At 38.3% G+C, this 15,636-nt stretch overlaps 1 protein-coding gene across 2 annotated transcripts; it reads right to left on the reverse strand.

Annotated features, from left to right (window-relative positions):
- Positions 1 to 1,788: 1,788 nt before the first annotated feature.
- Positions 1,789 to 14,814, reverse strand: adam8b (ADAM metallopeptidase domain 8b). Of its 2 annotated transcripts, none has more exons than XM_068305388.1 (23): positions 14,722 to 14,814; positions 14,086 to 14,192; positions 13,768 to 13,841; positions 13,528 to 13,603; positions 12,925 to 13,001; positions 11,662 to 11,860; positions 11,190 to 11,255; positions 11,048 to 11,110; positions 10,759 to 10,928; positions 10,586 to 10,667; positions 10,328 to 10,470; positions 10,022 to 10,211; positions 9,389 to 9,478; positions 8,748 to 8,946; positions 7,983 to 8,085; positions 7,290 to 7,455; positions 7,125 to 7,205; positions 6,925 to 7,009; positions 5,617 to 5,737; positions 5,347 to 5,503; positions 5,201 to 5,248; positions 4,337 to 4,387; positions 1,789 to 3,356 (listed from the first exon to the last, which is right to left on the reverse strand). In XM_068305388.1, the coding sequence occupies exons 1-23, from the start codon at positions 14,756 to 14,758 to the stop codon at positions 3,228 to 3,230; spliced, it is 2,514 nt and encodes an 837-aa protein (XP_068161489.1). In that variant the 5' UTR covers positions 14,759 to 14,814; the 3' UTR covers positions 1,789 to 3,227. The 2 variants fall into 2 exon arrangements, with proteins under 2 accessions (XP_068161489.1, XP_068161490.1); XM_068305389.1 differs by having other exon boundaries at positions 14,086 to 14,235; positions 14,722 to 14,781.
- Between the last annotated feature and the right edge of the window lie 822 nt (positions 14,815 to 15,636).

Raw genomic sequence — 15,636 nt, forward strand, 5'->3', positions numbered from 1 at the left:
ATGTTATATTTCTATGTATATTATTTGTATAGGTTATTTGTATAGGTTTGTATATTATTCTGGATATACAGTATTGTATGCTACACAGAAGATGACCAACCATCAGACTCATCTTTCCTTGTACTTTTAGGCTGCATTTACATGAGAACAGTTTTGATAAAATCTAAATTGTCACTGTAGTGTCTTGGACTGTCAAGACACCAATGTCATTGTAGAGTCTTCTCTTCCACAAACACAAATCTCAAGAATTGTTGTCAGTAGAGCACATGCTTCAGCCAAAGTTGAACATTCCCTTCTAATTCAATCAAGCCTCATGACCGATGGTGGAGATCTGTTGTCATTTTTGTCTATGTATCTGTGGTCAGGATTACATGAAAATGTTGATAGAACTGGATGAGATAGTTGGGCATGAGACAACAAATGAGTCTTTAAGCATTTTTCTAGACTGATTCCTCAAGAGGAAAAAAACAAACAGACCAAGAAGGATTGGCATCACGAATTTATCCTCTGAATTTGCAGGTCAAAAATGTATCATTAAAAAAAAACATGTCGTACATCCTCATCCTTACAGGTTTCGAAAACAGACATTAGTAGTGAGGATAACAACCCTATTGTGTTCGCACACCTGCTATCGTGTCAACTCTTTCATATTTTGGAAAAGCACAATTGAGGTTTGTCCTGGTTTACAAAGGAGAACCTGGAAACAACCAAGATAATTTGCCTCGACCTTTAAACCTTAGGTTCTCTGCCTTCACACAGTGATTAGCAGTTGCTCACTGGTCTTCCTTCCTTCTAATGACTTAGTTTTGTTCTCTGGTTCAGTTGAGGACTCACTTTCAGCCAACTTCATATGTCGAGTTTTGCCAAGAACTTAGGCGTGTTCCAAACATATTTTGACCTCTTGAGAGTTTTTGATTGTTTTCACAATACACCCCTCTACAGCGGACATCTTTGCACTTCAAAAGCATTTTGGTAAAAGATTTCTCTCATGAGTTTAATTCAGTGTGTGTGGTGGGAAAGCCTTTCTGAAAGTGGAATTTATTCAATTCACAACACAAACTCAGATGGTTGCATTTATGCCTGAATGAACTTTGAAGAGAGATAACATCATCTTTTATCATATCCTATAAACTGTGACCAATAAATCACTGATCTAAGCTACAGATAAGTTTGGACAGGCATTCGTCAGTGGACAAACTACACCAATTGTGAACCACGTTGTTGTGAGTCTTGACTTATGAATCAGACAAGCTCCCTCTGAGAAAGCAGCCCCTTGCTCTGGCCTACATTCCTCAATGCTTAACTCCTTTGTCTGAGCATTGATTTGCAACAGGGCCTCAAAATCTGATCTACATGTAATGTTAGATCTACATCTAACATTACATGTATGAGGGGTATAATTGATTTTTTTTAAAAAATTTATTAGTACACTAAAAATTTTAGTGTGAAAAATGGATTTCCTCCTAAGAGAAGTAGAGGCCAGGGTTATTTGTTACATATGACATTTTACTGCTTCCTAATGAAGGGATGTTTTAAACAATATAGATCTTGAGATTATGTAGAGAATTAGCTGTTGAAGAGGTTTTTTTCTAGGTTGGGGTGGATGAACAAGCTTATTAGGATTTTCTAGCTTGTCAAATGGAAGAAACAAGGCTGCTTAAGAGGCAAATATCAGTAGAAACAAAGGAGCTTTAGGTTTAGTATTGGTAATATGGAAGTCTCACAAACATATTTCAGGCATTTTCATACTGCAGTTCTCCCATATGAAATTTTCAAAAGGATGGCACAACTCATTGATGGGACTTTATTCTTCATTTATTTCACACTGTTCTCAGTTGATGTTTATCACAATAGTCCAGAGTTTGTGTTAAACTGGAAACAGATAAAACCACCAGGGTTTATGTGCAGGAAACACAGATAATGGGAGCTCACAGTGGGAACCTGAGCCGTGCTGCACAGCTCTGACTCACTACTGGCTCATAGTCCATTTCCTCAGACCTCTCACTGGAGGCCTATAAATACAGATTAACTGATGACATACAAGAAAATGGTTGTTGGCAGGGATGATTGTCAACTTCTCAGAAGGACGAAAACAGTACTTGGGAGTAGATAAAACTTACACAATTTAGAAAACAGTAAGCTTTTAATTAATCATGACGCAATTCAAATAATGAGAAGCAGCAAATTTGAAAAAAAAAAAATCATGTCAGGCATCTTTTGCTTCTAACAGTGATTTGACGATGCAACATTACCATCCTGTCCTTTTATAAAATAAAGTGTGATTTACTATTTGGCTCGACTTCATTTGGGATTTAATGTTACACTCATTTAAGCATACAAAGCAGATTAAATCATTAGTCTTAAAACAAGTGCATTTTGTTTTGTATATAATTTAGTTAAAAACACAAAAAACTGATTTCATAGAGACAGATCAGTGCAAAAACTCGACAACTACAAAAAACTTAATTCTCATATACCTCAACTCAGGACTGACTTCAGTCATAGTAGGATGTTAATATCTCATGCTGAACCACAGTAACACACAACATCTAAAGTTTAGACCCATATTGTGTCTCATTCATTTTCAAGTATTGTAGAAGGCACAGACCAGCTTTGGATTGTTTAGGCACTGTAAGAAATTTATGGCTCTGGATCAGGTGTAGAGTCTCCACATGCTTAGAAAAAAACTACCACACCCTCCTTCTTAATACCTAAAAATGACATATCAAGTATTTGATTGGAACAAATGTCCACAAACTGGTTCAAGCAGTCAACTCAAGCTGTTCTGCTGTCACACATCACGCCTCCTTCTCTTCATCCATTATCATCAGAACTTACCATTAGCCTCACTTTGGTAGCAGTAGATCACTATAATACACATCTAGGCTGTTTTTATTCTACCCTGAGCATCCTTCCTCCCTGACTCTACTTCCCCCACTGTTAGTTTCCTGGCAAAGACAGGAAATAAATACATTTTCATGCGAGCATCATTTTGCTCACTTTTAATAATTTTCCCACATCAGGTGTAAAGTTCATGGTCCCATGTCATCCAAGACATTTTCAGTCAGGGAAACCTTTGGTCACACACCGTCTTTAAGGGCCTTCAAAGCAGAGTAAGCTTTTCCACAATTCAGGCAGTGTGACTCACATGTATTTATCTCAGAAAGGATCATTATTTTTCTTTATGTATAACAGCATGGCGAATGTCTTCCAATTTGCCTTCGATTTCATGTGAGCTTGTGAAGCTGTGGCTTCGCTGGGGGTGAAGGAGGAGTGAACAGTTTGATCCTGGAGGCCACAGGAGGGCTGGGCTTGAACGGAGGTACAGACGGAGGACTTGGTTTGGTGACCTTATACTGAAATATGAAAAATAAGATGAATTTTAGACATGTCTTCATTTGTGAACCTTAAACTAGGGAGGTGTCAATATTTTTTGTCTCTGAATGGTGATGGCCTATATAACTTTGAGATAAGACTTTAATGACCCAAGAGACAAAATTTGTATTTTACAGCAGCAAAATTAGCTTACTGAGGGAAGAAACTAATTTGGAACTATTTATAAAATAAAAAGAATAGATAAAAACAAAGATAAATAGGGTGTCATTTAAAACCTCAAGATCAAGTAATCGTTTTAAAATATATTTTGGAAACATCTTTTGACTTAATTGTTTAATGTTTAAGACTGTAATAATAATTTAAAACAGCATACAAAACTCCAAATGCAAGACTTCTGCCTGGGTGAGACAGCAACAGTACTTATTTTAAGATGACTGGAACGATGTGTTTGAAAGGCATCTATTCAAGGTCAAATTTATTTTCCTTAAAGCTGTTGTCAGGAGCAGAATGAACACTGAAGGAGGTATTTAAGGTTTGAAAGAAAAACATTTTGCGAGCACATGCTTCAAATCTTTGGCCAGAGATTATTAATAAAAAAATAAAATGTAAAATTTTCTGGAACGTAAACTGATCAGTTTTTCCCACACACCAGCGCTAACATGTGGCTTACACAGAAAACTGTAGTTGTCACTGAAATAAAATGTGCAGAGAAATTGATTCTCACTATAACGCAATGACATTAATATCTCAAATAATGTTTCACAATGCCATGAAGCTAAAGTGCAAAAGACAAAAAGAAAATGATGTAATTTCTATATAGTGAAAGAAAACTCTATTATAACACCTATAAATAAGATGATTGCAAATAATCAATATTGTCATTTAAAATAAATCTATCTAACAATCAAAAACCTAAATATTGAATCTTCCCTGACAAAACTCTTTTGTTGCATCTAGATTGCGATGATGATGTTGGAGAGCAGTTGTAGGTGTGACTCACCTGTGTTTTTGTTAGAGCAGGTAGAGGCTTGCAAGGAGGTTGAGGCTTTGTCTGTTATAAAGAAGAAAAACCTTCTTACTTGACTTTTCACTTCCAACACATTTGTTTACTGCTCTTATATACTGTGATTGAGAATGATGTTCAACACTGGAATGGAGACTGAATAATTCAGCTCATATAATAGAGCTCCACTGTATTCCAAACCACTACCATGTGATACGGTGACACGCTTCCTCATTACAATGACATTACAATGAACACACAGTGTTAATTTTCACTCAGCCAGCCAGAAATAACTCTGCTGCCCAAATAAGTATTTAAACACCAAATATAAATTCATCCACCAGAGAAAATAGTCCCAAATCAGTGTACAATATACTGTTTGTTTGATAAAAATGATGATTTATGGAAATTACTGGCAGTTTTCAAAAATAAATTGAAATATATTTTCATCTATTTTTTATTGGTTTTCTTCATAAGACCAAGTAGTCAAGTGGAGCCTTTCACGCTGTTTGTATTTTGTTTTTATTTCCATGGTAGCAAGTTGAAAGGTTGAATTTAGACTAATTCTGTGACTGTTTTGTTTCAGATGAGGGTTTTCAGGGCATAACAAAAAAAAAGCTGTTCACAAATTTTTGTGTTTTTCACTAAATCTGTGGAAGCTGTAAACGATTTATTACTTTTTCTTTAATAATGACAATTAATTATGAGCAAGTTTGATAGTTTCTGTCCCTTTGATGAAATATACTGGTGCAAGGAGATCCTAAAAATGTTACTCATTTGATTTGACTTCAGCAGCTAAGCTGGGTGAGAAGCTCTGGATGGTGATGCTTAGTTTGCATTAATGTTTTTTTTTAAACTTACCAGTTCACTTTGTGTAATAAGCGACACAGACGGCTCTTTCTTTGGTGGCTGAAAGAGAAAAATTATTAAGTACCTTATATTGACATGAGAACATTTCAACCTGTTCACTGATCCCAAGATGATTTCCCAGGATTCACTCGGCGCACCTGAGGAGCAGGTCTGCTGGGAATCGGAACAATCAGAGGATTGCAGGCTTGTGATGCCGTTGATTCCATGAAAGTGGGCGGACTGATCTGAGGTCTGTCTTTCACACTTGGTTCCTTGAACATCGGATTCAACTTGTCTGTTGCTGAATGCACCTTCCTGTGGACACCAAATTTTATTTAGCTCGAAAGTGCGAGACTGAAATCTAAAGCCATATCAGTAGGTACTGCATGAGACACAAGAGAATGATTTGAGGTTAAAAAAAATACTACCTTTTAGAGGTGTAGTTGTCCATGTTGTCCTTTTTACAGCACATCAGCCCTACGATCACTACTGTGATCACCAGAAGGATGGCGATAACTGCACACACACCTGCTATTATTGCACTCTGACCTGGAGGCATAGAAACATAAATTGCCTCAAAATGATGTAGCTTTAGTTGGTAGTATTAAAAACACACCTGCTTTTTCATTGTGCGGCAATAATATGTTCATCTTGAAGTGCCAATGGATAACCTAACAGAGCTCCTGGCAGGGCTGCATTAGTTTTAATACAACTTGTTAAAATAAATTATTGTGAATGAAGAATAAATCAAAATGAGTGAATCAAAGAAATTAACTTCTTCTATCGAGGCCTCACAGATAATGGCTAAATATGTGTAAAATGAGGAAAAAAGAGAGACCTGTTTTGTTGCTGCCATTTTTCAGCAGCAAAATCCTTTTCTTCAGCATAATGTCAACAATTCATCATGAGAAACACTAGATCGTTTAACTAGAAATACTAATTTATTCAATAAGACAATATCATAAGGTTTTATGATACAACAAAATCTTATTAAAAAAAACCAATTGGTTCTTTTCAGAATAGTGCAGAATAATTTGGTTTATAGTGATCATGTGAAAAACAATAGATTTTCAATATAGATTAAAAATGAATTAAACAAGACATTTACTTTTTAAAGAAATTGAATGATTTTTGCATCAAACAACAAGGGAAACACAATGGAAACGTCCCAACAAAGGCTAACGTTTGTTTAAAAGGAAGTAGAAGAAAGGAGATTTTATCACTCAGAAAAAGACACCAAATTCTGAAGAGAATTGAACAACTTACGCAACTATTTTTTCTTCTGCAGAAAAAAATCACTTCTGCAAATCCTGTACTATATTTCAAAGTTCATCCTGCTCAATGATAAAGGGTCTCTTTGTGCTTCTCTATTTCTTTTTTTGAGGCAGTGACTGTGAAGACTGACCACTGTAGCTGTACACTTTACAACTTTAGTGAGTTACAATTTGCTCCTTGCACAAAAGATATTATATAAGAAACAGCGGCGTCAACACACAGAGTAGTCTTTCTTAAATTGTATTGAAGACAAAAATGTCTCTGGGTTTTAATTTTTAAAAACATCAGGAAGAGTAAAGGAGGTTATTGGGAGAAAGATAAGACGACATGTGATTACATGTTTTTTCTGTAATGCTCTCTGACAGCTGCCCTCAGTTTAAAGAGAAGTAGAATTTTGTGCTGAACAAACTAACTAAAAAATCTGGAATTTGGAAACAGTTTGTTGTGATAAAATCGGTTACCTTGAGGTAACTCTGGATACTGGGTTTCACAGTAAGGGGGAGCCCAGCCGGGATTACAGTGGCATTCTTTCTTGTGATTACACACCTTAAAATCAAATGCAACAAAAATAATTTAGGTATGAGTCAAGGATTAAAACTTTCAGGAGAATTTAACTGAAACCAGTAACAGGTTATTTCAAACCTCCAAAGAACTCTCTTACCCCATTGTTGTTGCATTTCGTTGCACAGTCCTCTTTTGCCCCGTACACTGATAAATCCACACATCTGTTGTCAAGGCAAACCTGCAAGTAAACATTCAATTTGGATCAAAACATCTATGATAACTAACACAACTCAACACAGTGTGCCTGACTGCTGAGTTTTACCTTATTTGGTCCACATCTGGTTCCCTTTGGCACCATGTCGATGTTCCTGTTCTTATCGTCATCCACAGCTAATTTACATTCTATGCCAAACACAGTGTAGACTGCCCTTTTACCGGTAATGGACTCACCCCCTCCTCCACAAAATATGGATCCACATTTAAGATTCCTCCAAAAAACAAAGAACAACAAATTAATAATAAAAGCAGTTTCTATTGGATCCATCATCTGTAGCAAGAGGCACTTGAATGAGGCGACACCCGCCAGGTGACGGGTGGAGGAGACGACCCAGGCCAACTGAACCAGAACTGTATGTAGGGTTGATAATGCACCAACTAAACAGTTGGCTTACCTCTAAGTAAAGCTCTGTGTTCTTACAAAATTCTGGAGGGGGTTGGACTCTCCTTACCCAGAGTCACACCTCGTAAATAGCTGGAATGCTGTTTAGGATACTTAATGCCCCCAGCTAAGAACCACTGTGTTGGATCAAGAATGAAGGGGTTGTCTCAATGTGACTGCAAACAGATATTTAGAGAATGTGTGTGGGGGTGGGGGGTTGTTGGAAATTGCAGCTGGAGAGAGACACAACTGGACTGAACTAGGCCATGAATAATCAGCTGAAAACGGATGGATGGATGGATGGATGGATGAATGGATGGATGGACTTAGCGTTCAGGTGGATGCGTTGATACGTACTGGACTGAACAGGGGATGTAGCTGAATTTGTTCTTCCCACAGTTCGCACCTTCTTCGCCACGTTTATTCAGGCTGAAACACACATCCGATCCAACCTTTGTTTCTGAAAGAAGAACATATTTATAGTAATATATGGAACTTAATTTATGCGAGAAGAAAGTGTTGAAAATTTAGGGATGTGAAAATAAATCAAATTCCCATTTAGTCAGAATTCCAAAATACAAAGACACTATTTTCATTTGATTAATCAAAACAGAATTGATTCAAATCATGGACTGAAAGTAGAATCAAAGTTAAAGTAGAAACTTATTTCTACCAGCAAAATAAAATGTAGACGAACACTTCAGAATCATTCCTATCTAAGTCACAATTTCTCACACACAGGATGCCATTATTACAGGATAGTTAATCACTGTAGCCACATTGTAAAAGTCATTTCTGTATAGTACACGTGGAAATGTAACCCTTAGGTTTTCTCACTGCACTTAACTACTGTAAGCATGAAAGAAGAGTTGTTTCCAAGGATATGGGACAGATTACTTTCACTTTACCAGCGGATGTAAACGAACAAAGGAGACTATTCTTCATCCTCATGTGGCCTTTAGCCTTGACAACATACAAACACCATACTCTTTCTCTCAGTCAACCACAGACGGACTTCTCAAACATTCTTCTTAATTTATGTTTGTCACAACAAGGCATTCCTTGAGAGAGGCTGTAAGATTTGACTAAGTTGGGACTTTTTACGTGATGATTTGAGCATACCATGTCCGAACAGCCTCCAGCAGTGCTGCTCATGCGTGGGGCACCTGCCATTGTAGCAGTAGCCTTGTGCGTGGTTGTAGCAGGGTTTGCCATTCATTTCAAAACTATCTTCGGGACAATCCTCCGATACGCCGGTGCAGTATTCAGGCAGATCGCATTCACTGGATGACTTTCTGCAGACACTTCCAACCAGTTTGAACTACAAAAAAAATTCATTTCAGTTAGTAGGAAGGGTGGAGTTGTCCGTAATGAACTCGTGTATTTATTTTGTCCTGTATTTCATGACTTTCGCCACCTCTTCCAGCTTTTGTAACTGTCATTTGAGGATGTGGTGAGTTACGTTATATCAACAGGATATCACCCTGTTTCCCTTTGATATTGAACTACAGCTGTTTCAATGTGATTTTAAAAGAAACCTTCTCCTGTCAATGACTGGGCGTCCTATATGATGACAACCCTAGCTAGTCTAGAAACAAAAATGCATTCCTGTTTAAAATATTCATTCTTATTTATTCATATTAATTCATGTATGCTACTATGCTTATTAACACTTGGCTAAAACAGGTTATTTAACTGAGAGAATAAAGAAAAGTCCTTTATAAGCTTCTTTAAAGGCAGATTGTTAATGGTAGGAAGTGTACCTGGCAGTTCTCACAGCATTGACCGTGTGCACACTTAGATCCTGCTGTCAGGCGACAAGTTGCGGCATCACAACAAGGGTTATCGCATTCCTGAAAATAAAAGCACTCTTTGTCAACCGGGTAATGTTTATGTATCCAGTTACACCTTGAGCAGGAAACACAGTGAGGAATGTTTGGTGAAGAAAAAAATTGCATTTAGTCTCTCATACCAGCAGCTTCTCTGCCAAGAATTCTGTCCCTCTTATTAGATGTGAGCACACAGGAAAACTATTTACATTTTTGAGGCCAAACTGCAGATTTAGCCGCCCTGAATCACCGCTGCCTCCCCTTTTATTAGCTGTCTAACCTTGAATGGAGGAAACCGCAGCAGTCATCTAAAACTGAAAACCCAAATGGCGTCTTCCGTGACCGGAAGGTAAATTTAAACCTTCCAAGGACTCAACTTGAACATTTTTTTGTCCAAGGTCACAGACACTCGAACGACCAGAATAACTCAATTTGTGTTGATGTGGATAGACCAGAACCTCTGTGGATCGACCACAATCACACAAATTGCACTGTTAAGCAACCATTTCTGAAAGGGGAGCATGTGGACCATCCATTCAATCAGGAAGTATCTACTGATAGTTTTACCTCCTCTGTGCCGCAGTCACACTGTTCTCCAGGGTCCAGCATGGCGTTGCCACAGCGTGGCGCCACAGTGATGGTCTGAACGGAACTCAACGGTTTGGACAAGCAGCTGGGCTGAGCCCGTTCCATGAACTCAGTCAGCTGCTCCACGCTGCAGCCGCTGAAAAACTCTGGGAACGCTTGGTTTCCAGTGCTGAAGAGGAGAAAGGGATGGCAGCTTTGTGAAAGATTCTATAGACACCAGTCGTAAAACAAGTATCCACTGCACTGTCAAAGATTAAATAAGCCTTCCACAGTATTTGCAGTAACCTGAGCTTATCTGCCATCACACAGTTCCCACTGCTGTGAGGTGGCCCACACAAACAATCCGCATCATCATGGGACATGCCAAAATTATGTCCCATCTCATGAGCAATGGTGGAGGCCAAGCCTATCGGATTATCATGATGATCCTGTGAGAGAAATGCAGAAATGTTGCTTTATATTTAGCTGAATATTAAGTGCAACAGTACTTGATGAAGTTGAGTTGATGAAGGATTCATTCATGTCAGAAGTCATTATTGATACCTGGTTGACTCCACCTGAGTTTTCAGTACAGATGGCAAATTTATTTGCCAGTCCAACTGTATCTCCATCAAAATCTATGCCCCTAGTGAGGAAAAAAAGTTTAATATCGGGTCAAATATGTAGGTAGTGTTTTTGTGTTTAGCATCTGTGCAGGCATCTATGATCCTCCTTACGTCACGAATTGGGCAGTGTCGTGCGTCATCCTCTGCAGAAGATCAGACCGGCGCCAATGGAGGAAATTGTCTAGAGTTGTCTCTGAATTTATGTCAACAACTATTTGGTCTTCGTAAGTCCAAATCTCCAAGCCCACCAGGACAATTCGAATGTTCAGAGGTCGATACAGCTGCAGGCAGAGGAGCAGACTTACTTCATTGGTTGAATGCTCTCAGACAAGCTGCTGTTAAGAATACTGATGGTCCCACACCGAAGGCACAGCTTCCAAAACGTCAGAGGTTTTCTTACCTTATCAACATGATTTACAACTCCAAGAATACGGGATTTAGTCTCACTTCCATAATGTTTATACTAAAGGAAGACAAGAGTTCAACATGATTCATCTAGCGATGGAGATTTCAGGTAAAGGAAATAAAACAAAAATATCTACCTCAGTGTTGTCGACCACCACGAACAGCTCAACAAAACTCTCTGGACCTGTGATGGGTTTAGATTTCTGAAGAAATAAAAAAACAACAACACACATATATGCAACCATCATGCTAATACTTTCAATAATTCAAAACAAGAACACATACGAAGATCCATCTGTGATTTTCTAAACGTTATGTTCAAACTACAAGCTGTGGCCAGAAGTATTTGTGTTTTAGCACTGATGAAATTTTGCTCCACTGTGATTGGAAAAATAACTGTTATTTAATTTAATCTATCGTAAAATCCGAGTTTGCATTTAAATACTGACGATCAGTGATTTGCAACAGTGGCCGACAGTGACACGCCCTGTTATGATATCATCACTGGTATTACAGGATTTGTATTATTATTAGATCTTAGCCACGTTTATCAACCTGAACTTCCAGCATCTTCTGGCTAAATTCCACAACCGTTCACGTGTCACCTACCCATGACCTGGGCCTGAAGAGCCCAGCGAGCACAGGATCCTGGTCCCGGTCATACGGGGTGGTGCTGTTAGAGGAGGAGCCACAGCTGGGTCTGCTGCCGGTTGCTAGGTTCTCACTTCCATAAACCGCGTGGTAGTCATCCTCAGATGGTCCCAGAGGCTCAATCAGGTAAACCTGCTGCTGGGCTCTCACAAAACCACTGCCAACACAGATAATAAGGAGACACAGCAGTGTTTGTCGAGTGATGTTTGCTCCACACTCAGTACAAGAGAGTCAGAGTTGACATTCAACAAAACTAAAGCACAATTTGGTCTGCAAGTTCTACCTGGCCTGTCTACCACTCTCTCTCTGTCTGTCTGTCTCTCTATCTTTTCCTTCCCTGTCTCTATCCCCAGTATATTTGCTTTCCCACCCAACCGATGAAGGTGGATGACCGCCCTCCAGAGTCTGGGTCCTGTCCGGAGTTTCTTCCTCAATGAGGGAGTTTTTCTCCGCCACTGTCGCTTATGCTTGCTCTGGAGGGTTGTGTTGGGTTTCTCTGTCTGTTAAGGCACTTCAAAATGTCTGATGACGTGATTAAGCGCTGTATAAATTAAGGTTAATGTCGCCGCACAGCAAGGTGGTTCCGGGTTCGAGTGTAGCTCTGTGCGGAGTTTGCATGTTCTTCCCGTGTCTGCGTGGGATCTCTCCGGGTTCACCGGCTTCCTCCCACCTCTTGAGACATGCCCTTCAGGTTAACTAGCCATTCCAAATTGCCCGTAGTGTATGAGTGGGTGTGTGCGTGTTTGTTTGTGTCTCTGTGTGTCTCCACAGTGCACCGGCATTGTGCCCGGAGTTTCCCCCGCCTCATGTTCTTAGTCAGCTGGGATAGGCTCCAGCTTCACGCAACCTGCTACAGCGGAAGAGGCAGTAAGGAAGATGAATGAATGAATGAATGAATGAATGAATGAATGAATGAATGAATGAATGAATGATTGATTGTTTGATTGATTCTAGGCACCAGCACCTGTCGACACATTATGTACATTTATTTAACATCTGTTGGGTGAGAGCATCAACTACAGTACAAAAAAAACAGGTGTAACATGTAAGCGTTGTGTCATATTAGGAAAACAATGTTCTAATTTAATGGCTGCATTTCTACATGAAGTAAATTTTGAAGTAACACGTTTCGCAAGTACATGAGAAAATTTCACTGACGGTGGCCTTAGCGGTAAATTACACAACAGAAATCTGAAGCTGCAAATATGCAGATTTTCTTACCTGATTCCTGAACAAATCCCAACACTGACTGAGGAGTCCTTCATGCCTTCAATGTGACCGTGATAATAGCAGTTCTCCTAGAACAAAGTATTCATTAGAATAACTCACCCAGGGTTCAGTCTGCTGAAGTACTTTACAATCCTCTTAGATATTGCTCTCTACTTATTTGTTTAATGTTCAGGAAGTTATGAATCACAGGTGAGGTCATGTTACAGTTCCACTGGATTTGATTCTTTTTGGTAGGTGGTGTGTTTTTGTTTTTCTTACTCATGAATATTGTGAGTCAATGAATCATAAAATATTAAGAGAAACACAAAATCTCAATAATACAATAATATAAATTACCACAATTTACAGTAGCTGTGATTCCAATAAACACAGCTAATGTGCACGTTTAGGTGAATTTCCCTAAACATGCACAGATTAACTTTAAATATGTGTATTTTTTAAGCTTGCTTAAAGAGCATGATGTAGGAATCATTCAATCTTGATTAAAATGTCACTTTCCCTAAAATTGACATTCATACATAAAAATGTCAGGATATAGATAGAAATAATATTTCTTCTATGAACAATCGTTTTGTGACTGAAGTACAATCTCACCTGACGTTGTGACGTTGTTACACGCTTTCCCTCTTCTGAATAGTGTGTTTCTGTGAAGTGTTTCCCAATAAGATTCCTAAAATAATAAATACATAAATCGTTGAAAAATAAGGTTTTCCTTTTTCAAACAGATATTTATCAATTTAATGTGAAATGCTATTTAGAAAAAAAATGTGCTTTTCTATTTCCTTTTGGAATTAATAAAGTATTTATCTATCTATCTGTCTATCTAAAACGTACCTGTTCTTTTCCAGATGAATTGTGTGGTTTCTACCTTCAATGGCCAACTCATACCGAACTACATCAGGATGCAACTGTGAAATCCGTCGAGTTAAAATTAAAAATTAAAAGTTCAGAAGTAAAAGTACAGAAATATAAGCAACATGCACTTAAATTATCAAAGAACATGCCTCGATTTGGATTGCTTTACTGCATTATTATACAATTCAATTATTACAACTGATGCACAGATGTGTCAGAACATAGTGATGTTGTCTAAAATCAAATCTAACAGTCTGATGTCTGACAGTGTAGGGATGGAGATGCAGCTTTGGTCACCTGCTGGTCCTGCAGGCTCCTCTTCTGTCTCCCTGGAAGCCTCTGAGGTCTCACCACCTCATACCTCCCCACATGAGACAACATCCAAGAACTCTGCAGCAGACAACCTACTCACAGCAGACAACAGCCGGTGACACAACACACAGCTTCCTGAAACACGTGTCCCACACAGATCACACCGACTCCTTTAACAGAATGTATTTTAATAACCGATACCGTCGGGATATGGCTGAAAACAAATCACTTTCTGATACGCAGGGGACGACTTTTACACCAAAAATGAAAAATCTTTTGTTGTCAAGTTTATTATCTATATTTTAATCGTTACCAGTACTTGTTTCGGGCTCAGCCGTTCATTTTAATCTGTGGGACAGATGTGAAATAAACCACTCCCTGAGTAAAAAGAGATTTTAAATGACTTTACAACAATAGGAATGGGTTAAACTTCATTTAAAACTATGATAATAAAGAATTAATAACGAAGCAATGAAAGCGTCTAACAATATTTTCTGTAAACTAACAGCGTCTTCATCTGTTCTAAGGAGTTTCTTTTGCACTTATGCAAAATCTACTTTCAGGTGATGGAAATATTCTAAATGGAACATTTAAGTAAATTCAGATTAAACTTCAACTCACACCATGTCAGCCACAGTGACACCGCGTTCGCTCCCATGACGGCTTAAGTCCCACTGACTCCTTACCGAGAAGTCCTCGGTGAATCACTAACGCAATAAGTCCCGTTAAAGCGCCGCCTCCGGTTCTCTGGGATCACGCCTCACATTCGTCAAGCTAGTAACGATATGAATAGACAAGAACCGGAACTGTACACTCAAACATTTCAAAATAATACTACCGACTCTTTTAACTCACTTCATTATCCAAAGAAGGCCGGCGATCTTCTGTAACTACGCAAAGCTTATGGGGAAAAAATAATCAAAATGTTATTTTCCGAATCTTTTTTTCCGAGAGTGGGATCTCGCTATTTATGAAAAGTTGCGGCTACACCGACAGAAAACTGATCCAACACCCTGTAATGGGAAATATTTATGATCTGTTTTCGCGTTGTGACAAGATGTGTTCATGTTATATGGAAATACAGCCTTACTGTAAAAGTGTTCATATGACAGATCACGTTATTATGAATAGCTTTCACATGACTATTATTTGCAATGTTCAACATTGTAACCTGATAAGTTTTATAGTTATGGCATAAAAATTTTCATGCTGAAAGGTGATAATGTATGTAGAATATATTGTAATACCTGACACTTCAAAGAACACAGCTTTTAAAATTTGTAATAGTTTAAGATATTCCTACTGTATGAAAAAGGTGCCATAACACCTTTTAACGCAATGTTTGTCATAATGATGTACAGTTGATATCATGAAGATAAAATGAGATTAGATAAGAATAGATAAACCTTTATTTGTCCCACAGTGGGGAATTTTCAAGATATCTAGAATTTCATATACCTGTATATCCAAGATAAAAATTTAATGAACACAAATCGGGGGGTTTTTTTTCTTTACGGGCTGTTGCACTACCATATG

This window comes from Antennarius striatus, chromosome 21 (genome assembly GCF_040054535.1).
Source record: "Antennarius striatus isolate MH-2024 chromosome 21, ASM4005453v1, whole genome shotgun sequence".
NCBI lineage: Eukaryota > Metazoa > Chordata > Actinopteri > Lophiiformes > Antennariidae > Antennarius > Antennarius striatus.